At 34.0% G+C, this 24,961-nt stretch overlaps 1 protein-coding gene across 3 annotated transcripts in view; it reads left to right on the top strand.

The window, feature by feature from the left end:
* Positions 1 to 24,961, top strand: part of LOC126743632 (adhesion G protein-coupled receptor E4-like) — a 747,227-nt gene that overhangs the window by 165,213 nt on the left and 557,053 nt on the right. The window contains exon 1 of one of the 3 annotated variants that reach the window (XM_050450820.1): positions 8,504 to 8,744. The exons of the other annotated variants lie outside the window; for them this stretch is intronic. Coding sequence (XP_050306777.1) covers positions 8,650 to 8,744 — 95 coding nt within the window. The 5' untranslated portion in view covers positions 8,504 to 8,649. Of the gene's footprint in view, positions 1 to 8,503; positions 8,745 to 24,961 lie in introns of those variants that run through there. 3 annotated transcript variants of the gene reach the window in all.

The following is a 24,961-nucleotide window of genomic DNA, read 5'->3' as shown; positions in this document are numbered from 1 at the left end:
ATATTTTTTTAAAATAAAGCATCTAAAAATTAAACTTTTTTGTCTCTTAAATTTTTTGTGTATAACATGGAATTTTTAGTTTCGTTTAGAAATAAATAATTAAAAATCATATCTCAGCACGTCTCGGGCCTCCATAAAAAAATAAAATGCTTTAAAATTAACTGACAAATTACCAGCATGTTTATTATTTAACAACTAAGAAAAAACCTTAAATAAATTTTTATCTTCTTCTTGAAATCTTATCTTTATACCTATATTTAGATTGTATCTCTTTTGTAAATTGTAATTTTTTCGTATGTGCTTAAACAGCATACCTATTAAATACGATACGCTGAAAAACACTGAGTGTTTAAAAATAGTCTTGCAAATAACAAACAATGTAGTGAAAATATGCACTTCTTCTAAAAAACTAATCTATTTACAGCTCGGTTCCAATGAAATTTGAAACATTTTAAGGTGTTTAGTCTTCAAGAATTGATTTTGTGTAACATTGGTAAATAATTTCGCTTGCTAATTAACGATTGTCACCGTTTCTTGGCTGGTTTTTCAACATTCTTTAAAATTGCTTAAACAAAAGAGTTATCGGTAGAAACAAAAGGTATTATCATTGGACTTCATAAGGCTGGAAAGACTAACCGTCAAATTTCGATAGATTTGGGAATTCCAAGGTGGACTGTCGATTATAATGTTAGGAAATTCACCAGGACTATTAGCAACAAACCTCGATCGAAAAGGCCAAAGGCAACAAGTTCAAAGAAGGATTTAAATATTATAATTACAAGCAATCGCAATAGACGCCTTACCGCCCCTGAAATCATAGCAAAAATCAACAAGGAACGTAAAAAAGCCGTCAGTGTTTCGACAGTAAAACGGCGACTTTAAAATGCTGGTCTTAAAGGACGTTTAGCTGTATCAAAACCGCTACTGAAGGATGTTAATCAGAAGAAAAGACTTGAGTGGGCCCAATCACACAAAGAATGGACCATTGACAACTGGAAGAAAGTTCTCTGAAATGACGAGTCGAAATTCAAGGTTTTTGGAACGAAGAGGCGAGTTTTTTTTTCGTGTGGGGTTGTTTCGGAGGATTTGCAATGGGCGATCTAATTAGAATAGATGGAATTCTTCGAAAAGAGGGTTACAAAACAATCTTAAGTAATAATGTACTTCCTTCCGGTACTCGAATAATTGGGGAAAACTTCATCTTTTAACATGACAATGACCCCAAGCACACGTCGAAATTGTGCAAGCAATATTTAGGTCAATTACAAAGGCAACATCTTCTGAAAGTTATGGTATGGCCCCCACGATCACCGGACCTTAATCCTATCGAATTACTGTGGGATAAACTGAATAGACAAGTGCGAAAATCATGCCCCACATCAAAAAAAGACTTGTGGAGGATTATCCAACAAGAGTGGCACAAGATACCTCAGGAAACTTTAGACAAATTAATTAGAAGACTACCGAAACTCTGTGAAGCTGTTGTTAAAAATCGAGGCGGACATGTAGATGAATCCAAAATTTGATTTTCTTAAATTTAATTAATTGAAAAATGTATTGTTTATATTCATTTTGTTATATAAGAATCTGTTTTATAAGAATAACTGATGGGTTGATTATTTTTAGTTATAACTTTAAAACAGTCATATGTGGGCAAATACTTTTGAGCGCTAGTGTACGTCATATGTACATAATATGTATATATAAATGTCAAAAAATGCCGTACAGTAAGGAAGAAAAATGCGACATCGTGCATATATTTTACAAAAAAAAACGCAAATGCCGCTAAAGCGGAATATCGTCAAATCGCATGTGTTACCTGTTTTGCAATTTTTAAATGAGAAATATAATCTTTAGATTAGACGGACTGGGCCGGACGCATATGGGTCAATTAGTTGTCCAGTGAACAGTCCAGACCTGACACCTCTTGATTCTTTTCCCTTACCTGCAAAATGGGTAGATGATGGGTTTTATTTTATTGATGTAATATTTTTATTTCTGTTTTTTGACTTTTGTAATAGGTTGTACTTTTTGGCATGCATAAATTAATAAATAAATAAAAAAGTTTGCGTGAAAGCTGATGAAGCTGAATTTCAGCATTTAATTAAATAATAGATTTAAATTTTGTAAAACAGATTAAAATAATGTATAATAAATAAATTGAATTTAAAAAGAAACTTGCTGTTTTAATTTTTGCAACAAATATTTTAATTTTAAAATTTTTAAATTTGCCTAAATAAAAACTTGAATGTAAATGGGTGTGTGAAATACGAGTATAAGTGAAATAAGAATAAATATTTTAAACAAAAATATTTTTTTGAAAATACTAAATTATCAATAGACTATAAAAATAATTAAAAATGGAGTTTATGGTTTTACTAACAGAACTTATTTCATATTTTGCTGTTGTCTTGGCTGAAAAATGACGTAATACCAATATACATATATCTATTTATAGCTATAATGTAATTTCAATAAAAACATAAGATATATTATTTCCTGATTATTGTCCCTTTGAAGAGGTCAGCATCCTGTATATATTATCTAATGTGATATGAAATAAGCAATGTAAAACTTATATTTGTTTATTACAATAAAATTATTCAAAATGTTTGTGTAATTTGTATCTCAAAAGATGAATTATTAAGAATTAAAATGATTTTTATTAGATAGGTACCTTTACTTTAATATAGTGCGTTAAAAAACACATAAATAGTTCATAAACGGTAATATTACTTATTTTAAAAGCATACTTTATTATTTTTTTTCAAGTTCCGTCTACTCGTCAGAGGTTGGATATCATCAGGGCAATTCTTATTTTACTGAAATTGCTCTAAGTAGTTCGTTTGATGTTTTAGTCCAAACCAATCTCTTAAGTTTCTGAGCCAAGATGTTCTTCTCATTCCCTGGTTCTTTTTCCTTTATTTTCCCCTGCATTATGTTTTGTAGTAATGCAGATTTAGGTCCCCTGATAACATGCCCGAAGTATTCAAGTTTTCTTCTTTGTAGCGTGTTAACTACTTTCTCCTCCTTTTGACTTCTTAGACGCAGTTCCATGTTCGTGACTTTATCTTTCCAGGATATGTTTAATATGCAACGATAGCATCACCTTTCAAATTTACAGACATCAAATTTATCCAGTTCGGCCTTTTTAAGAGTCCAAGCCTCAGCTTTATAAAGTATAGTCGAAAATACGTAGCACCTTGACATTCGTATCCTTAGTTTTACATTCGTATTCTTGCAACACAGACATTCTTGTAATTTGACAAATTCTACTCTTGCTATTTCTATTAGGGATCTCATTTCAATTATCTGATCCAACGTTTCCGTTCTCCAATTATCCAAATATTTATATTTTCTTACTCTCTATAGGTATATTGTCTATAATAAGGTTACCTTGGATATTTTCTCGTTTGGTTATGGACCATAAACTTAATTTTTTTAAGATTCATATTTAAACCGTAAACTATATGCATCATTTAATCTTTTTAAAGGTGGTTAGAAATCTTTGAAATTATCTGCCTTTACAATAATATCATTAGCGAATATTATTAGTTGAACGGTCAAATTTGACCGTTAATGGTAACGTCTTCTTGCCTGATATTTAAAACCTCACGAAAAAATAACCTCGCCGTACAAATTAAACATTAATGGAGAAAGCATACATCCCTGACGAACTCCTCGCAAAATGTCTATTTTGTCCGAGAGTCTGTCATCTACTTTAATTTTTGCGGTTTCTTTCCAGTAGAGGTTGGTAATAATTTTGATGTCCCCGCTATCAATGTTGAGATCTGTAAGTATTTTGATAAATTTATGATGTTGAACCTTATCGAAAGCTTTTTTAAAATCAATAAAGCACACAGATCTTGATTCACGTCTAAACATCTCTGTGCCAGAACATTTATACCAAATAGAGCCTCTCTGGTGCCCATACCTTTTCTAAAACCAACCTTATTGTCATTTATTTCGAAGTCCATTTTAGTTTTCTATTATTTATTACTCTTAAAAGAACTTTAAGAGTGAGGCTCATAAGTGCAATCGCTCAATGGTCAGAGCACTCTCTTGCGTTGGGTTTTTTAGAAATCGTTGCAAATATCGACAACAATCAATCTTCTGGTGTAGTTCCTATTGAATATATGACATTCATAGAGTTAACCAAAACCTCAATGGCGTCATTGTCTATAAGTTTAAAAAGTCCAACTGCCAGTCCATCACGACCATAACATGTAAAATCTGCTCGCGTAAAATTAGTGGACCTATGTCTTCAGAATAATTTGGCATACTTCTTGGACGATTATCATGGAAAAGTTTTTTTACGTATTTTGACCAATAAACCAGCTGTTGTTCTAAGTCTAAAATCAGATTACCATCTCAATCTTTTATTACTGTAGGATTTATACGATGTGTTATAATACTAGTCATGTCCTTGATCTTTTTATGTAGACTGAAACTATCAAATTTTCTCTTATACTCTTTAATTTCCTTACATTCGCTGTGTAGCTAATCTTCTTTTGCATCTTTGATCTTTTTCTTGATTAACTTCTTTATACTTAACAGCATTATTTTTGTTTTCACACCCCTTATCCTTGAGATTTAATATTTCGTCTATCATCCAAGTTTGTTTTGATTTGTGTTCAACCTTTAAATTGTCCTGACTCACCGTAACGATATTCTGTTTAATTTTATTCTATGTTTTGTATATTTGAGAAGCGAACTTGAGAGACTTTTAAGGTTTATATTGTGCCTATGACGTAATATATGAACCCTTTTGTAAGCTAGCTTCACTTCTAGTTTTTGTATATCCAGCCTTAGGTTTCTAATAAATTAGATGGTCGTCTGAGTTTCTTTTGTGTTACCTTTATATTAGATACTACAGGGTTATGGTCAGAATTATTGTCAGCATCTGGATAGGTTTTCACAGATTTGACATCGTTCATTTATTCAAATATACACAATTTGATTTCGAACTATATTGTCGTCTGTATCTGATTTCCAAGTCTATAACCTACGTTTTGGTAGTACATACTGTATTATTAATAAATATTTATTATTTTTATTTATTAATAATACAGTATGTACTACTAAAAGAGGCCGGATTTGCCTCCTTTTTCCGGACACCCTGTATAATATCGAACCTAACTTATGAAAATAAATTAAATTTAATAATTAATGATGGTTATTATTCTGAATTATCTAAAGATCCTACAGAAAAAATTGAATGACAAATTTATAATTTACTTAAAAAGCACAAAAACCAATTTTTTGATATTGATAGATTTAAATTTACTCCACATAATAGTAAATCACCACATTTTTATGGTTTACCAAAAATACATAAAATAAATGTTCCTTTAAGACCTATAGTTACTAGCAATAATATAAAATTTATTATACCTCAAGTAAATTATTGTATTTAAATTAAATTAATTTGACTGTTTGACTTATTGAACTTAAATTAAATTAAGTATATCAAAAGGTATCATTACAGATTTGAGTTCACATTTCTTTTAAATACATGAATAATTCTATTTTCATCTTGTTTTCAATTTTTGAGCGTGTGAGATTAAAATTTCTAAATTGATTTTTGCTAAAGTGACGTAATACCCAATAAAATAAGTAACTCTTTCTTTCTTGTTTATATTTGGTTCAATTTCTTTAATCCGCAAGCACCTCTCAGCTTTTTCAAAAGGGCCACTGCATTATTAATTATCCTCTTAGGAATGCGCAGTATGAGCTTTATCTGCTAAAACCACGCTCAGAATTAATTAAACGCTCTATTCTTTACAACGCAATAAAAATGCACAATCATATATCATTTGAAATCACGTCCTTAACATCCTTTCTTTCATTTTGCTTTAAAATCCTACTTAGTAGAGAAAGTGTTATAAATTATATTTTTTTGTAAAGTTGTTTATCCTCTATTAATTTTTTCTATTATTTTTACTGATTTGTTTTAAAAAGTTATTAAGTTTTATTATTCTTCTTATTATTATTACTATAATCAATTAACATGTCAAAATTGCTCTATTAAAATTTGTGCAATTTTGGGGTGAGCCTATTTTTAGGAGATATGAATACATCTTATCGTTTGTTTTGGTCCTTTTTTAAAGAAATCGTGTACACCATCGGTTGATCATGAAGAAATTTAGTGAATGAATCTGCTTTTGACTATATGAATTTTACATTAAAAAGGATATGATGTAGACTTTATTGTCAGGCACTATTTGCAGCTACAAAATTTAGAAGAACATTCTCGAGGTTGGCAATTCCTTGGTAGAATTTTAGGTTTTGTAAGTTTTGTATACAGTGTATTTCAGAACTATAGGATCAAACTCTTGGGGGTTGTTCAGTGCAACAGAAGAATCCATTTTAGTATAGGAACCCATGTCCGGAAATGCGTCACTACGCCACTACGGCCCTAAGACGCGTTAAAATTTATAAAAAACGTTAATTACCTAAATAGGATCTGCTGCATTTATTTTTACCTTTTGTATATGATACCATAACAACAATTGTTTAAAATCAACGCTTATCAATGTCAATTCTCAATGTCATGTTTAAAAATTTTATAGCTTACAATTTTTTAACATTTATTGCTAATGGAAAACTTTACCAATCAAGAATTGGCGGATATGCATTTGGCATACGGAGCAATAAACTTCAATGCACGAGCAGCATCGCGGTTGTATCATGAACGTTATCCCGCACGATAGCATCCTGGATACAAAAAGTTTATTGCGGTTCATCGGCGGCTCGCTGAGACAGGCATGTTTAAGACCAAGATGCATGATTCTGGTGTTGCTCGAACCGTAAGAACGGTCGAATTTGAAGAAGAGGTGCTTCAGCGAGTTGCCGATGAACCATCAAATACCACACGTGACGTCGCTAAGAATATGAATACGAGTAACGCTTGTGTCTGGCGGGTACTACACGAGCAACAACTTCATCCTTACCACTTCCAGAAAGTTGAAGGTATGACTGCAGCCGATTATCATCTTAGAGTTCAATTTTGTCAATGGCTTCTGAATCACATCATTGCACAACCAAATTTTTTACGATATGTTTTGTGGACCGATGAAGCCTCTTTCACAACAGACGGTATTTTTAATAGTAGGAATAGCCATGGTTGAGACGAAGAAAATCCTTATGCAATTTTTCCAAGAAAACATCAGAATCGTTGGTCTGTCAACGTATGGGCAGGCATTGTTGATAATTATTTAATTGGGTCATACCTTCTACCGGAACGGTTAATAGGACCTATTTATCTGCGTTTCTTGGAGGAAGGTTTCTCAGAACTCCTTGAAAATGTTCCACTAAACGTTAGACAGTAAATGTGGTTTCAGCATGATGGAGCGCCGGCTCACTTTGCTGTACAAGTACGCGAGTTTTTAGCTCGGCGGTTTGGGCACCGTTGGATTGCCAGAGGTGGAGCAGTTTCTTGGCGTCCTAGGTCACCCGATTTAACGTCGCTCGATTTTATTTTGTGGGAACATCTAAAGTCTTTATTCTACGAAACTCCAGTAGAATCAGAGCTAGACTTAATTGAACGACTTAATTGGACGAATAACAGCAGCATTTGAAATCATTCAAAACGAGGATCAAATTTTTAGTCCGCCGAAATTATGTGCGGCGTTTAAATCGATGTATTGAGGTTGGAGAAAGACATTTTGAACAATTGTTGTGATGGTATCATATACAAAAGGTAAAAATAAACGCATCAGATCCTATTTAGGTAATTAATATTTTTTCTAAATTTAAACGCGTCTTAGGACCGTAGTGGCGTATAGTGTCACATTTCCGGACATGGATTCCTATACTCAAATGGATTCTACTGTTGCACTGTACAACCCCTAGAAGTTTGATCCCATAGTTCTGAAACACCCGGTATATCAAGTTGGTATGTTTAGTGCTATATAATCTTAAATATATAAAAACGCAATATTTTTTTTCGCATATGCGCTTTATAAATGAAATATCATGCTTTATTTACAACTATCGGTGCTGAGCATCCGAAACCTACCGATACTGATAAGATTGCCAGGCTTTACTGAGCAGTCCTTATGATTCCTTTATTCAAACTTGTTCCTATTTTTGACTTGGATTGATAGACACAGGTTTTCATCAATAATGATGATAAGCTCCAAAAACTTTTTTTGTTCAAACTTGCTTTTATCTTATTCCTCCAGCCTGATTTGCCTTTGACCTTCTTCTAATAAATTCATAACATATGTATCAGTTAATAATATCTTGAAACCAAAAGAGTCAGTGCAATAAGTTAACTGCAAAGTAACCCACTTATAATGTGGGACATTCGGCGCGGGATAGCGTACGAGTAAAACAGTAGTAAGTTCTCACAATGGTTGAACAACGTTTTGATGATAGATTGAAAACTCAAAAGGCCGAAATTGAGAAAATTAGAGGTGGTCTGAGAAAGTTACAAAATGAAAATGCCACTCTTCGACAACAAATACTCACCGCCGGCAGTTATGGTGCGATTCTCGTCGGAGGCCGCTCGTATAGCCGTGCTTAAAAATCGAAAATATCTAAAAAATACGGGTGTGCAAATTAGGGAGGACCTAACTAAATCTCGGTTAGTGCTATTCAAAAGTGCTTCTAGTTCATTTTCACATAAAAATACATGGATTTTGAATGGTAATGTGTATGTTAGAGCGGAAAATGGTACAGTGCACCGCATTAACTCAGAGATGGATATTCATTCAATTAAAAATTGACGTGATTAACAGGTACATTTAAAAATTAAAATTGGTCATTTGGTTTACTGTACTTTTATATAAGTATATGGCTACATATATTATTTATAATTTCATGCGTGTTTACGCTTTTTGTTTATAACGATAAAATGGTAGAATTTGTATTTTTTTTTCGTTTTGTTTTTATAATTGTTTCTTGGTAAAAACTTGTCTTAGGTATTAAAAATGGGAATGAGAGCGACTCATTCATCATTCATCTGTGGTTCTTAACCTCTAACCATTTACTTTTTTTTATGTTAAATAATTTGTATTTGTATATTATTTTTATATATTAATTTTTTATTAATTTTTCTCTTTTTGGTATAAAAAGGTATATTATAGTGTCTGTTATAGTGAGGTGTTATATATTTTATAGGTAAATGAGAACTGCATATTTAAACGTAAGAGCATTGCATACAAGGTTCAATGAATTTAGATTCCTAGTAGAATATCAAAATGTAGACATTATCTTTTTATCTGAAACATGGCTCTCTAATACCGATGACTCATTGTTGTTTCAAATTCCGGGATACCAATTTTTTAAGAAGAATCGTCAGGGTAGAGGCGGGGGCGTGGCGGCTTATGTAAGAGACAAGTATAAAGTTAATACTGTTTCATTTGACTTATAATATTAATGCTCAATTGGAACTTCTTTTCTTAAAAATAAAAATCAAAAATAAAAATTATGCTTTTGGTGGTTTTTATAAGCCCCCTACTCTTAACTTTAATAGCCTAAGTTCTGATTTTGATAATATATTTTCTTTTATATACCCGTGTGTTGACGAAGTTTTCTGTTTAGGAGATTTTAATATTAATCTTTTAAATTTAAGTAATCCCCTTACATCATTATTTGAAAATTATAATCTCACTCAAATAATTGAAGACCCAACCAGAGTCTCAGCTACTTGCAGCACTCTTCTTGATGCAATATTTGTGTCTAATGTGTCTCTGATACACAATAAAGGGGTCATTTGCGCAGACAATATCTCAGATCACAACTTGGTTTTCTGTGAACTAAATTTAAACAGGGTTCCCATAGTTCCTAAACTAATTGAGTACAGGTGCTTTAAAAATTTTAATAACCAACTTTTTTTGCAGGATTTATATTTCCTACCATGGGATAGCATTTTATATCAAAATAATATCGATAGTAAGCTAGTAATTTTTAATAATTTAATTCAAACACTTTTTAATAAACATGCTCCTTTTAAAAAAGCAAGAATTACTAAACCTAAAGCTCCTTGGCTAACATCTGAGGTATTTCTTTTCCAAAAACAACGCAATGAGGCATTAAGGAAATTCAAGGCAACAAGGGATATACAAGATTGGGAGAATTATAAATTTCTGAGAAATCATACTCTGGCTACAATTAGAAGAGAAAAAAAGAAGCACCTTAATCTATTGTGTAACGAAAAAAATAAACGTCAGCTTTGGTCGTCATTAAAAAAAAACAATTGTAGAGATAAAAATAATACCAATATTCCGGAACACCCGTCTGATCCAAATCAAATTAACATCTTTTTTTCTCAATTTCTTCAAAATTCTGCGAATTGTGATGAACAAGTTCAGTGTTATAATAATGGTGTATTTAATAATAGCCTGCATTTCACACTTAATCTTGCAACTGTTGAAGATGTAAGTAGAATCTAAAGAATTTTAAATAATATTAAGTCTAATGCGACTGGTGTGGATCAGATTTCACCAAAAATGTTAAGGTATTGTAGCCCCTTTATTGATAACTACATATGCCACATAATAAATTGTTGTATAGAAGCTCACTATTTCCCCGATCAATGGAAAATTTCGATTGGTAAACCCTTATCAAAAGTTGCTAGCCCAGAAAATTATAACGACTTGCGCGTTATAAGTATACTTCCAGTACTTTCAAAAATATTTGAAAAGGTACTTTACCATCAGATGGTTTGTTATTTTATTGATAATGACATTATTCCGGCTACGCAATGTGGCTTTAGGGAGAACTTTGGTACCTCTGTAGCTCTACTAAACGTACTGGATGATATAATGGACGCTATTGATAAGCAACAGATTGCTGTTCTGGTGCTTTTAGATTTCTCTAAGGCGTTCGATACAATAAACCATGCCCTTTTACTAGCTAAGCTTAAATATTATGGCTTTTCAATGGAGTCTATACAGTTAATTGAGTCTTATTTGAATAATAGATTTCAGACAATATTTACAAATAATTCTTATTCTAATCAGGCTCACATTTTGTCTGGAGTGCCCCAGGGTTCTGTCCTGGGACCTCTGCTTTTCCTTGTATATACAGCAGACATTCTTAAGTCCTTAAAAGTTTGTAAGGTGCAAGCGTTTGCTGATGATACGCAGATATATACAACTTTCAAACCTGATAATCTTAAAGAAGCGGAGATTGGTATAAACAATGACTTAAATATAATAAATCAATTATCTAAAAAACATAATTTAAAATTAAATTCCTCAAAGTCTTGTTTTATGGTTTTTGGAAATACAAATAAAATTACAAATATTAAAAGTGTAATAAATGTTCATGTGGGGGGCTCTAAGCTTTCGGTTGTTGAAACTACTAAAAATTTAGGCATTGTGATGGACAATAAGTTGAGATTCAGGGAGCATGTTAAAAAAATTGTTCAAAAATCGTTTGCAGCTTTAAAACTCTTATATAGTAATAGAGATATTCTTAATCTAAGTCTTAAACGCAGCTTATGTGAGGCCATGGTGCTCTCTAATTTTAACTACTGTGATTATGTTTATGGTTTTTGCTTAGATAATGATTGTAAAATGCGCATACAAAAAATTCAAAATGCCTGTATCAGATTGGTTTATGGCTTACGTAAGTATGATCATATTTCGCAATATTATAAAACAATTAACTGGCTTAAAATGGACAATCGTAGAATTCTTCATTTTTCCACTTTTTTGATAAAAATCATTAGCAGCCCAAAGGCACCTGCGACTATAAGGAATAGATTGTTGTTTAGAGCAAATGTACACGGGGTAAATGTTAGAGCTAGAAATAAGTTAACCATGCCGGTCCATAGGAGTGCTATGTTTCAGCGATCGTTTTCTTACAATGCTGTTCAGTGCTACAATAAAATACCTGCAGAATTTGTTGACCTTCGTGCAGATAAATTTAGGAGGAAATATAAAATTGTTCTCATGAATATTCAAAACAATTCTCTTACTATTTAATATGTATCAAATTTGCTGTTTTTTATAGAAGAAGAAAACTTTTTTTGTGTTATATTATAATTGGAAATATTTCTTTACATATAACATGTTCTTATAATGTTACTTCAAATACACCTTGATCTGGTTCAGTGGAGTAGCTATATAAAGCTAGACTGCGCCAGGTTCAGGTACTTTGTTTTTTTTTTGTATCAAGTTTGTAATGAATTTGAATAATAAAAGACATTTATTATTATTATTATTATTATTATAATGACTTTTATTTTTACAGTGAAATATGTTCAGCCATAATTTTAGTTTTAATTTTTTAATTCTCTGACCAGATACATTATTTACTTTGAAATTATGGATATAAATACGATTATACGTTAGATTGTACGTTAGATGAAGGTATAAGTCACAGCAGTATTAAAAAGAGATTAATCTACATATGAAAATCGCCTTTTATCTGAATATTCTTAATTTATAGCTTAAGTAATGTGCACTTCTCTATGATATTGCATAACATTTAATAATAATTATAACTTTCTAACACTTAATTAATCTGGAGAGGTAGATTATCTTATATTAGGATTTTGATTATTTCTTAAACAATTTTATTCTAATTTATTATAGATGCCAATAGAACTGCTTCTAGGAGAGTAGCATTTAATAATTTTCTGGTAATATTCACCCATCAATTTGGTGATCGGCTATGACTTTTATTTCCTTCGGGTTGTCCTTGTACGATAAGCTTATCTATATACCCACTCCGACTGTGGTGTCCGAAAAATGTAAGAATTCGAAATTACATGATACTGGTCAAACGTTTTGACGAGCGTATTTTTTATAAATCTTATATAACGGAAGTATTTGTTCTACGTGCGATTCAGGGCACTCTCAAAGCTTGTCGCCATGCTCATATCTCAAACGCATTAATCCGACAACGATCTACTTCCTTGACATATTTTCGAAGCATATAGAAAGATCGAAAAGATCAAAGTACTTACTTGACTTATTTTAGTTTGTTTTGAGATTTCTCAAGCAAGCTGAGTGCGCTGTCTTATTTTACGATTATATCCCTCGGTACTTTCTTAGGGCTCCAAGATAGACGAAACTGGTGACAACTTCACAATGTCCAATAGTCCGAGTTTCAGGGTAAATGTTATATTCTCTACCAATGATCATCATTTTATTATAATTTATGTTTAGGCTGTAAAGACCACAAACATTGTTGAAGTTTAATTTTCTAAAACAAGTCTCTGGTAGCTTTAAAGTTGAAATGAGATTGTAATTCTCTACATGTTTCTTGATATAAATATTTTTGTCCATCGGCACAATTTTTAAATTTACGTTCTATACTCATTACATTTAGTTATTTTGTCTTCTGAATGTAGATTCGAAGCTTTTCAACATAGAGTACAGTTTCGTCCATTCCGCTGAGCTTAAGTATAGCATTAATAGATTTATGAGAGCTGGATTTAGTATTTCGCATCATCTGCTATATTTTGTCTAACCTGGGTCTGGGATGCTGTATTAATGATCTTAGGTAGTATTTCGTGTAAAGTTCGTTGACATTTTCTAAAACCTTATGGATGATCTCCAACAATTTTTGATCGTATTATGATTAATCTGGTTCCAATAATTACCATCTGGTGATACCGAAAAATAAAGTGTTACTTTTGGAAAATCTATTATCTAAATAAAACTGAGTTAAACGCTCTTTTCTGGGATTACGTTCACCGATTCTAAATGTGCCCAATGCTTGCCTTATATAACGATCTAGTTCTGTGTCCCCAGCCTTGTATTTGAAATTGCGCTTTAATATAGGGATCTTCTTATTCAGAATGGCTCGCAAAACATTTTCTAGTTTCACATTAAATATTTCTATAACATAATCTGATGCGATACAAGTACTGTACAGTATACTGGGGCATAGACCTGTACTCAATAAACTCTTGTGGGTCTAGCATTCATTTGAAATATTACCCTGTATAGTGTTAAAAAATTTTTTTTGAGGATTTTTTGAGGAAAGATTTAGCTAGCAGTTTTCTCTCTGCAGTGAACGTGATTTATATCCTAGGGATCATTTGGCATAGAGCCTTTGACAGTATTTTCTCCAAGCTTCTTTGGTTCTTGTGTACCAAGAAATCATTGTCTTTATATATCTTTTTGTCAAACATATGTGCACTTAGCAGATAACCTGATTTTTTTTGTAGGTCATAAATGCATTTAAAATATCACTGTATTTCAGAAAATAGGCAATAATAATATGGTCGAGTTTATAGAGTTATTTCTGCGTCTTTCAGGCAGGCCATTGAAACCACTTTCTTTGTAATTTTGGTTGAGATAATTCAATTGTTAGATAGACTGTTATGTTTTCTAGGGTGTTAAAGACACTTTTCGCATGATAGAAAAATAATACAATTTTTAAAAATTAAAAAGTAACAGTTAAGTTACCGAAAACTAGTATACCAAAAAAACTAAGTTAATATAAAAAATAGTTTACTGTCTATAATTTAATATCTATCTATCTCTAAAATTTATTTAAAAAATTATGTTCTACTTATTCCGAATTAAGATCATGTTCCAAGAATTTGTATATAAATTCAAGAAGCCTATTCATATTAAGAAAAACATAAATTTGTCATTAATTCTTTAAAAAATTATTTAAAAACACGTTTTTATAAAAATCAAATTTTAATACAATTACAATACTATAGAAAACGCTGAACATTTCTTTCAGATTTTTTTTTGTAGGAATTTTCACCATCGAGTTCGTTGACAAATTTCTACATAATTTTTTTCAGATGCTTCGCCCCATTTTCCCCCTTTCTACTGATGAAAGCACGCCTGAAAAATCCCTTTAATCATTAAAATGCCTATGCAGAGAATCGGAGCGTACTCGACCGAAATGAAAGTTCACTTAAAACAATTTGTCTCTTTGACCGGGCAAAAAATTCTCATCGTGGCAAAGCTTTAATTATTATTTCTTTAACTATTTTTTTGAATATGATTTGATAAGGCAATGTAGGATAGGTGGATATACAGGGTGTCCCGAAATTACATCGCAATATTTTACCAGCCGCATCTTTGTCTAAATATAAGACAAAATGTCCATATACAGTATGGTTCAAAAGTGCATCGTTTTTAAGTTAGGGTGTTTTATGAATCATGTTAAAGATAGTTTTTTGTTAATATATCCGGAACGCCTAGTTGTAATCTTTTGAAATTTTCAACATTTACTATTGGTTTTATTAAAAACTGATATTGCAACTATTTTTGCCAAAATGTATACAGGGGTCGTGTAAAATAAGTGGTCGGTAAAGTTTAAATTGTTAAAACTTTTTTTCTAGTAACTCCGTGATAATTTTGGTATTAGAATTGAAAAGAACAAACATTTTTACATAAAAATTGTGCTCTTGTCTAATTTCGATAGGAGCTTCCGTTTTCGAAAAAATTAGATGTAAATGTTTTGCAAAGAGAACGCGTAAGTTATTTTGGTAACAGTTAATAAAATTAAAAAGCATCTTAAAAATCCGTTGGGGATAAACATGACCTAAGACTATCACAAATACTTTATTTAAGATCAAAAATTGTTTTTCGAGTTCAATTGTTTTTTTTTTTAATGTAATTGAATAAGTAAAAAAAAAGGAACAATTAATTTATTACGTAAAAAAAAAAACATAAAAACACCAAACAAAAAAGCACAAATTACAACAAATGTTCAAAGTGGTTTCCATTTTGCTGAAGACACAATCTTGCCCTACGCGTTATTGCGCGAGTAGCCCTTAAAACAAAAAATTGATTTCTCTTTATTTCATTAACAGCCCAATTAATCCTTTGCATCAGTTGTTCACGGGTATTTATCTCCACGGCATATACTAACTCATTTAAATGTCCCCATAAATAATAATCTAACGAAGTTAGATCTGGAGATCGAGGAGGCCAATTTATAGGACCACCTCGACCAATCCAACGTTCAGGAAAATGGTTATTCATCTACTCACGTACATTGCGACCAAAATAAGCAGTCTTGTTGAAAAATCATGTTTTGGCGTAAGATAAGAGGGACTTCTTCCAGAAGCTCCGCAAGATTATTTTCCAGCATATGAAGATAATTCTCCGAAGTTAGCCGATTGGGTAATTCTATCGGGCCAATAAGTTAGTCCCCGATTAATCCCGCCCACAAATTTACCGAAAACCTTCTTTGAAAATTACTACGCCTTATGGCTCTTGGATTTTGATCTGCCCAAAAATGCATATTATGCATGTTAAATGAACCATTTTGTGTGAAAGTGGCTTCGTCCGTCTATAAAATGGAAGGAATTAAGTTTGGATTATTAATTACCTATTGACAAAATTGGATCCTCAACGGAAAATCATCTGGCTCTAAATCTGGGACCCGCTGGTAATGAAACGGATGTAACCCTTGGGATCTTAGCATTCTTCCAATCTAATAAAAATTAAATTACTATCGTAACAATAAGTAATTTTTTTAATTACTTACTATAGAACGAGGGATATGTGTGGCTCTTGACACATTTCTTATACTTGCCCCCGGATTTTCATCAAAAACATTTTCTAAATTATAATCTTTTTGTGGTCTGCCTTGTCCACGAGCTCTTTGAAAACTTCCGTTATTGCATAAATTTCGGTAAGTGTTTATAAAAACTTGACGATCTGGAACATGTCTTAGGGGAAATCTTCGGCGATACTCACGGACAGCCGCTAAAGAACTGCCATTATACAAACCATAAACAAAATGCATGTCAGCTAACTCTTGATTTGTATAGTTCCTAATAAAACCGCCAGAGGGCTCAATTTGTAATTCCAGTTTTTTTTTCATTTTCCTCCAAAAATTCTAATTGAATGGTATATTTTTGACATCATATTTAAAAAGTAGATAAAATTTGCAAAAATACTGTGAAAACTACACGATGATATCTTTGCTTGTTTTATAGTTATAGCGAATTAAAGTCTTTTACGCACAGAGTCCAAACTTATGTAGCGCCATCTAGCGCTCGGCCTTAGAATGTCTAGTTAACGTATAGTACGCGGCAAAACCAAGAGAAACTTTTAAAAAGGATTGTATGGAAACGTCAGATATTTATTAGACGGCCAGTTTAAATCTATTTTCAATTTTCTTTGCTCGTTTTTTTGTAAAAGGCCTTTGACAAATAATGAAGCTGTAGATTTTATTGCAGTTTTCTTTGAGTGCTTTCAAAATGCAGCAATAGCTGAAAGACAGTATGCCCTTCGGTATCCAAATCGCCGCCATTATGGCAGAAGAATATTTCTACGGTTGGTACAGTGACTATGCGATACTGCGAGTTTTAGTCGGCCCAAATTTAAAAGGCGTCGCTCTACTGGAAGAAGTGAAGAAAACATTATTAATGTGTTGGGCTACGTAGAGTTTAATAGGCATATTGGAACTCGTGCATTATCTTTAGATTTGGGAATAGCTCGAACTACTGTTCAAAATATACTTAAAGACCACAGGTAATACATCTTTTTATTATAATTTTGTTCTCGAATATAGGCATTTCTTTTTATTTTAAGGCTACATCCTTTCCATATAATGCAATATTAGCAATGATTCGCGAAAACAGGGATTTTTGGTCACAGATTCTATGGACCGATGAAGCCACTTTTTGTTGCGATAAGAAAGTCAACAGGCATAATATGCATTATTGGTCGGTTGAAAATCCTCGTTGGATGCGAAAAGTCCAGCACCAAGGCCGCTGGAGTGTAAACGTGTGGTGTGGCATTATCGGAATGAAAATTATTGATCCTTATTTTTTTGATGGCACATTAACCGGTAATGTTTTTTTGCATTACCGGTTAATGTGTGCGTAACCGGTTTTAACAAATTCCTTGCCTATTTTAATGGAAGATTTGACATTGGAGGTAAGACGGACCATGTTTTTCCAATTGGACGGGTGCCCAGCACATTTTTCTCGTCTGTTGCGGCATCATATAAATAATTACTTTCAAGGGCGCCGGATCGGAAGGGGGAGTCTATATCCTTGGCTGGCCAGGTCACTCGATTTAACATGCCTTGACTTTTACTTATGGGGTCGTTTAAAAGATGTTATGTATCAAACTCCACCTACAACAAGATAGGATATGGAAAACAGAGTCCGTGGTGCAATAAATGAAATATCAGCTGCTGAAATGGAAACAGCAGTTTTATCCACCCAAAGAAGAGCGGAAGCTTGTTTGGAATGTGATGGAAAGCAGTTTAAACACCTATCGAGGCATTAAATACCGAATATGTTTGGGTTTAAAATCGGTCCTTTTCAGGACCATAATTAAAATATAAAATGAAATTCGGTAATAAAATTATTCGCCTTAAGAAAGTCACATAAAATTCCAGTTATTCTGTGATACATAGGTATTATTAATTTATAATTTATCAATCAATTATTACTTTAATAATTTATTAATTATGACAACATCGAAAGCCGTTAGTCAAGGTTTTGCTAAGTCGGCCTTGCCACCCCTAACAGCAGATGATGGTTCTATCGCGGTAACAGCAAGGGAAAAAGCCAACTTACTGGGTAAACTCTTCGCGTCCAATTCTACTCTGCACTCGCAAGGCAAAACACCGCCATATTTGCCAAGGGTGAAGTCATCGATGGGAGAAATGTCGTTTCCCCAACGAATTATGAATAAAATTCTTAAAAGCGTAGACACCAACAAAGCTTCCGGACCCGATGGAATTCCAGCCCTAATACTAAAACGTTGTGCAGACGAATTGACTCCTCCCTTATATAGACTGTTCACGGCATCGTATAAGCAGGGGCAATTTCCAACAAGCTGGAAAACTGCTCGAGTGCAAGCTGTACCCAAAAAGGGTAAGAAGACGATGCCCTCCAATTACCGCCCGATTGCACTAGTTCCAGTAATATCGAAGATCATGGAGAAAGCAGTCAACCAACAACTGTTAAGATATCTGGAATCATCTGGACTAATCAGCGATCATCAATACGGCTTCCGAAAGCTTAGATCCACCGGCGACCTTCTGGCTTACGTCACACACTTGTGGACGGAGGCCATGAAGACGCACGGCGAGTCCCGCTCAGTCGCTCTTGACATTTCCAAGGCATTTGTCAGAGTGTGGCATGAGGGACTACTAACCAAGTTCTCCTCAATCGGCATACAAAACTCATTATTGAATTGGATCAAAAGTTTTCTTGAACAACGAACAATCAACGATTTGCTAGGAACCACTGTCAATCCAATCTACAGCTTTGCGGACGATAGCACACTTATTTCCACATTTAAGTCCGCCAAACCAACGACAGCCGCAAATTCTCAAAATCTTAGGCAGCAACAAGTAGCTTCAACCAACAACGATATTAGAGCAATCTTGGAGTGGGACAGTAACAATCTGGTCAATTTTAACGCTAAAAAAACGCAGGCTGCAGTATTTACGATGAAGACTAACCTTGGTGGCCCTGGGCTGGTTAGGGCAGGGAAAACATTGCCAATGAAATCATCTTTACATCTTCTAGGAGTCGAGGTCACCAACAGGGTGTCCTGGCATGACCACGTTGCCGAGGTCGCGAGGGCGGCTTCCAAAAAACTCGGAGTGCTTTTCAAAACGAAAAAACTGTATACACCAGACCAGCTGCTGACTCTTTATAAGGCTCAAATACGCCCTTCCCTCGAGTATTGCTCGCATATCTGGAGCTCTGCACCCAAGCATAGTTTAAACCTACTGGATTCTATACAGAAGAGAGCTATTCGTCTTATCGACAAACCAGAACTGACAAAGAGTCTGGATAGTCTGGAGCACAGGAGAAAGGTGGCTAATCTCTGTTTATTCTACCGTTATTATCACTGTAAGTGCTCCTCTGAGCTGGCAGGCCTGATTCCTCCCAGGGCTGTTCCGGCAAGAAGGACGCGTCTAGCAGTTGCGGCTCATCAACATCGAGTCCACCTGCCTACCCCAAGGACGTCGCTGTATCGGGACTCATTCATCTGGAGAACATCTTCTTTGTGAAACGAGCTTCCACCTCACATATTTCCCGATGCATACAACCTACAGCGATTCAAGATAAATGCCCACAAATATCTTCGCGCAAGCACCACTCCAAGAGTGACATAGGACTTTCCTCTTGTGCTTGTGTTTACCATAAAAAAAAACATCATGGTATCCTAGTTGTGGTAATACTAATTAGAGATTTTTAGGCGGGACACTAGATGGCGGTACGTAAGTTTAGGCTCGGTGCGTAAAAAACTTTAATTCGCTATAACTTTAAAACGAGCAAAGATATCATGGTGCGGTTTTCACAGTTCTTTCAAATTTTATTTACTTTTGAAATAGGATGTCAAAAATATACCATTCAATTTGAATTTTTAAAGCAAAATGAAAAACTGGAATTTTTACAAATTTTTTATTAGAAACTATAGAGTAGTGATGATATCAAACTTTTAAAGCAGCTACATTTATCTAGCAAATAAATTTTGAATTGCTAAAATCAAATGAGTGGTTTAGAATTTACAGAGATTTTAATGATTCCACTTTCAATAGCTTCCCCCACCCCTACTTTTGTTCGTACGTTAATAATTCATAAACCAAAATCATAGCAAATTATCTACGCTTACTAAAAATAATATCAAAAGTAGAAGTTAATATTTAAGTTTTCTGAGAAAAAGAGGTTCCTTTTATTTAATTTTTAGTTGCGCCCTCTTGCGGTGAAATACGGAACTTAAAAATTATTTCCAGAATTTTCTCATGGCCACTTTTATAATAATAAAAAAATTCATTGTTGCCAGATGTACAGGTCCTGAGATACAGCCGCTTACCTCGCTTATTTGGCCACCGGGTAGTTTTTTTTTTAATACAAATTAAAATTACCAAATTAATAGTTCTTTTTAATAAAAATACTGAATATTTTTTTAATACCCTGTATTTCAACCTCTAGTGTTTATTTACAGCAAGCTTGAAAACGCCGCCTGTCCATACTGTCTATGAGATTGGAGATATGCTGTTTTATAGACCTAATTGGGTTTGTGCGTGTTGCCACTGCCTTGGAACGCGTGTCCCAAGCATGTTCTATGGGATGCATATCTGGCGATAGTGCGTACCAGTCCAACCGATTGATAGCTTCCGATTTCAGATAGTCATTTGCAGCTCTGCTTCGGTGAGGTCAGATGTTGTCGCCAGTAAAAACGAAAGCCTCACCAACAGCTTCTCGCTATAGTATGACGTAAGGGTCTAGAATCTCTCTTATGTATCTGCCACCAGTCGTTGTGCCTTAAATATAAATTATTTCTATGTGACCATTAGACATAACACCAGCTTAGAACATAGCACTTCCTTCTACAAAGGGTGGTACGGGATGTACATAAGCAAGCTGGGCAGATCTTGTTGGCTCCCTCCATACCTTTAGCCGATAACTATCCTGCATCAAAAAAATTTTTGTTCCGTCAGAAAAAACCACCGAGCTCCAAAATTCTGCAGGTAAAGTCAGGTGTACTTCTGCCCACCGTAATCGACGAACTTTATGCTTAGGTTATAGTCAGGGTAATGATTGGCGATACCTTAAATCTGTTGCCAGTATTCGCTTCCGGAATGTAGAGACCCATACGTGAACTCTCAAAACATCACGCTTATCTCTTTGGAGTGCTGGTATTGCCATAGTTTCTTCAGATAATTTAGTAAATATATAATTCTACTGTTGATTAGTTACATGCAAAACCTAGACTAACTACGTTTAGTCTAGGTATAATTGTTTGCAAAGGAGCAACCTTATTCTTACTGCAAAGCAAATAGATTATTAATTAATTATTAGATTATTAATTAATGAGGTCCTCGTATGTCGATGCGACGTAAATTGTTAATATCATGTAGCAAATTTAATTCAGATGTATATTTTATCCATTAAGGGTAACCTCCTTGGGTATTTCTTGATCCCAGGCAAGTTTAAGCTTCCACAAATCTTGAATGAATAGTTTGCCAAAGATAGTAAGAGGGGGAGGCTTAAATAACCTATAGGGCCAAAAATCTTACAAAAATCAGAAAAACTTCTTTTAGTTAGAGGTTCTATCATAGAGCAATTAAATTAGTAAAGAAAAGCACTACCGGAATCCATGTTAAGCCAAGGATTTTTGAAGATTTACAAGGCCAAAGGAAAGCGATTCTGTCTGAACATAATCTTCTGGTAAGACTTCTAATACTTTAGGATTATTGGAAGCCTATTTTCGAACTAGAAAACCTGCTCGTATCAAAAGAGTAATAAGTTGTTTTTTTTATAAGTAGCGTAATACCAAAAACGACCACATTGATTTGATAATCCGAGATTGGTTGATGCGGTGAAAGACGCCAGAAAATTCTTTAGAATTTTAAAGAATTTTGGGTCCAATGAATTTACTTGTATCATCCTATACATTGCTTTATTGTCGCAAGTAAAGACGTATTTACTAAAACAAAAATTTAAAAGTATCTCTATCAATTCATTTTGCAATTTAGGCCACGTATAGAGCGCTTTATTTAAAGAAATCTTGTTATGTGTGCATGCACTAGCATCGTAAACAATTCTTACAGGAAAACTAGAAGATTCTTTAAACTTAGCATGCTGTGGAATGTAGAAAAACTTATTCATTTCCGTAAAAGCGGGATGGGAAACGACGTTCATATGTCCACAATCTAAATAATAACCTATTATTTCCGAGTGTGCATTATACAAATTTGTATTTTGTAGCAACCAACGTTTAAGCGCATAAAAACGCTTTAAAGCCATTATTCCTCCAATCCTTATTCCTCCAAGTTCTTCTTGTTTTCCTATATTTTCCTTTTACTATTAATATTTTTAATGAACTATTATAAAACTCCAAGATACGCAACGTACGTATTAATTGGTTGAATGAAAAATTAATTGCCTAACATAACAGCTCCTTAAAACAAATTTTGGGTGAAGAAAACGCAATAGACAGAACATAACGTGGAAAAATGAAATCCTGTACAAAGAAAAAAAATCATAATAAACAGCGACAATAGTCGCTTTTTATTCATCAGTCATTACATTATTTAAAAAACGGCTATATCACCATTATTAACATTGGTATTGGTAAAGTATATGTTTTAATTATCGTTGTATATGGATTATATTAAATCATAACATACCTGATAAAAGTCACAAAAGGAGGGAAATATAATAAATTAAAATACAAATTTGGTACACCTAAAACAAAAATCCCAAAAAAAATAAATTTGTTTAAAGTAACTTACGTAAATTTACACAAATTTAATATTTTTTGTGCAGTCTAATTGACTCATTAAAGCAAGCGTGGAATTATCAAATAACTTAAAGTAAATTTAGAAGGTACTTAAAGTGTGGTGAAAAATACCACCTATAGAGCTTACCATTACAGTCTGTGCTTTCTTATTTCTATACCACTAAAGTATTTTATTTTTAACATGAGTTTAGGGTCAATGTGTGGGCGGGAATCATTGGCAATTTTATGATCGGTGCTGTAATTTTACCACGAAGGCTAACTGGTGTGAATTATTTAAAACATTTACAAAATACACTGCCAGAGTTATTAGAAAAATTACCATTACAACTTCGGCAAGATATGTGGTTCATGCATGATGGTGCTCTACCGCATTTAACTTTAAATGTTCAGAAAGAAATGTGGAGGAAGCTATGCCGGGACCTAACAGAGACACCAGCATATGCTAGACTCCACAAGGCAATATCCAAAGGGTCACAACAAACCCTAGGCTCTTGTCTAAAACCCGATGGAGAATATACGACAACCGAGGAACCGAACACGCACTTTCCGGGATCGAAAATTCTCCATCAACCAGAACATACCCAGGACCCAACTCCTATCATTCCGAACAGGGGCAAAAGGGAACACTGGGAACTAGCAAAAAAGGTAGTAACCTACGAGAAGGTTAAATGGGCGATAAATTCCTTCAAACCATTTAAATCTCCCGGAATGGATGGCATAATGCCAGTCATGTTACAGCGGGGTAGCGAACTGCTGCTGCCTGCACTATGTAAAATAATGCGGGCCGTATAAAATAAGTCTAGCCACGGCGCATATACCAGAGAGTTGGAGGGAAGCAAAGGTAGTATTTCTACCAAAGACGGGACGCGACTCCTATGCGAAACCTAAATCCTTCCGACCAATCTGCCTTACATCATTCCTCCTAAAAACAGAGGAAAAGCTCATAGAAAGGCATATCAGGGACAATGTATTACGGGTCAACCCTCTACATCGACACCAGTATGCCTACCAAACAGGTAAATCTTGCGAAGCAGCGATTCACGAGATAACCCAGAGGGTCGAACAATCTCTGAACAACAAAGAGATCGCCCTAGGAGCTTTCTTAGACATTGAAGGAGCATTTGAAAATACATCATATGACTCAATCAACCGTGCGATAGCAGCACGAGGAATACATCCCATGATAAGCGGCTGGATAACCCAAATGCTAAATCATAGGAAAGTAGCAGCAAATCTCAACAGCACAATGGTTAAGGCCAAAGTGTGCAGGGGAACAGCGCAAGGGGGCGTACTGTCACTGCTGCTGTGGAACCTTGTATCGGACAGCTTGCTGACATGACTGGAGAGGCAGCTTATCCTCGCCAAAGGATATGCTGACGATATAGTCATCCTTACACGAGGGGGTAGTCAGGCTCATGTATTCGAAAAAATGCAAAGAGCCCTGACTACTGTCGAGCACTGGTGTGAGGAAGAACAACTAAGAGTAAATCCCACAAAAACTACTCTGGTTTCCTTTACCAAAAAAGGAAACTAGAGCCCATTAGAAACATAAAATTTTATGAAGAAAATCTGCGACTTGAAGACGAGGTCAAATATCTAGGTATAAACCTGGATAAAAAACTCAGCTTCAAGAAGCATGTAATCCAGGCTACAAATAAAGCCACGAAAACTCTTATGTACTGTAAGAGAATGTTCGGTAGATCATGGGGACTGTCACCAAAAATGGTACATTGGATGTACACGACAATGGTTAGACCCATCATTACATACGCAGCACCTATATGGTGGCATGCGGC

The sequence above is a fragment of the Anthonomus grandis genome, chromosome 13, assembly GCF_022605725.1.
Source record: "Anthonomus grandis grandis chromosome 13, icAntGran1.3, whole genome shotgun sequence".
In the NCBI taxonomy this organism is placed as follows: Eukaryota; Metazoa; Arthropoda; class Insecta; order Coleoptera; family Curculionidae; genus Anthonomus; species Anthonomus grandis.
The sequence above is the reverse complement of the archived record's forward strand: the minus strand, read 5'-3'. Positions and strand labels throughout refer to the sequence as shown.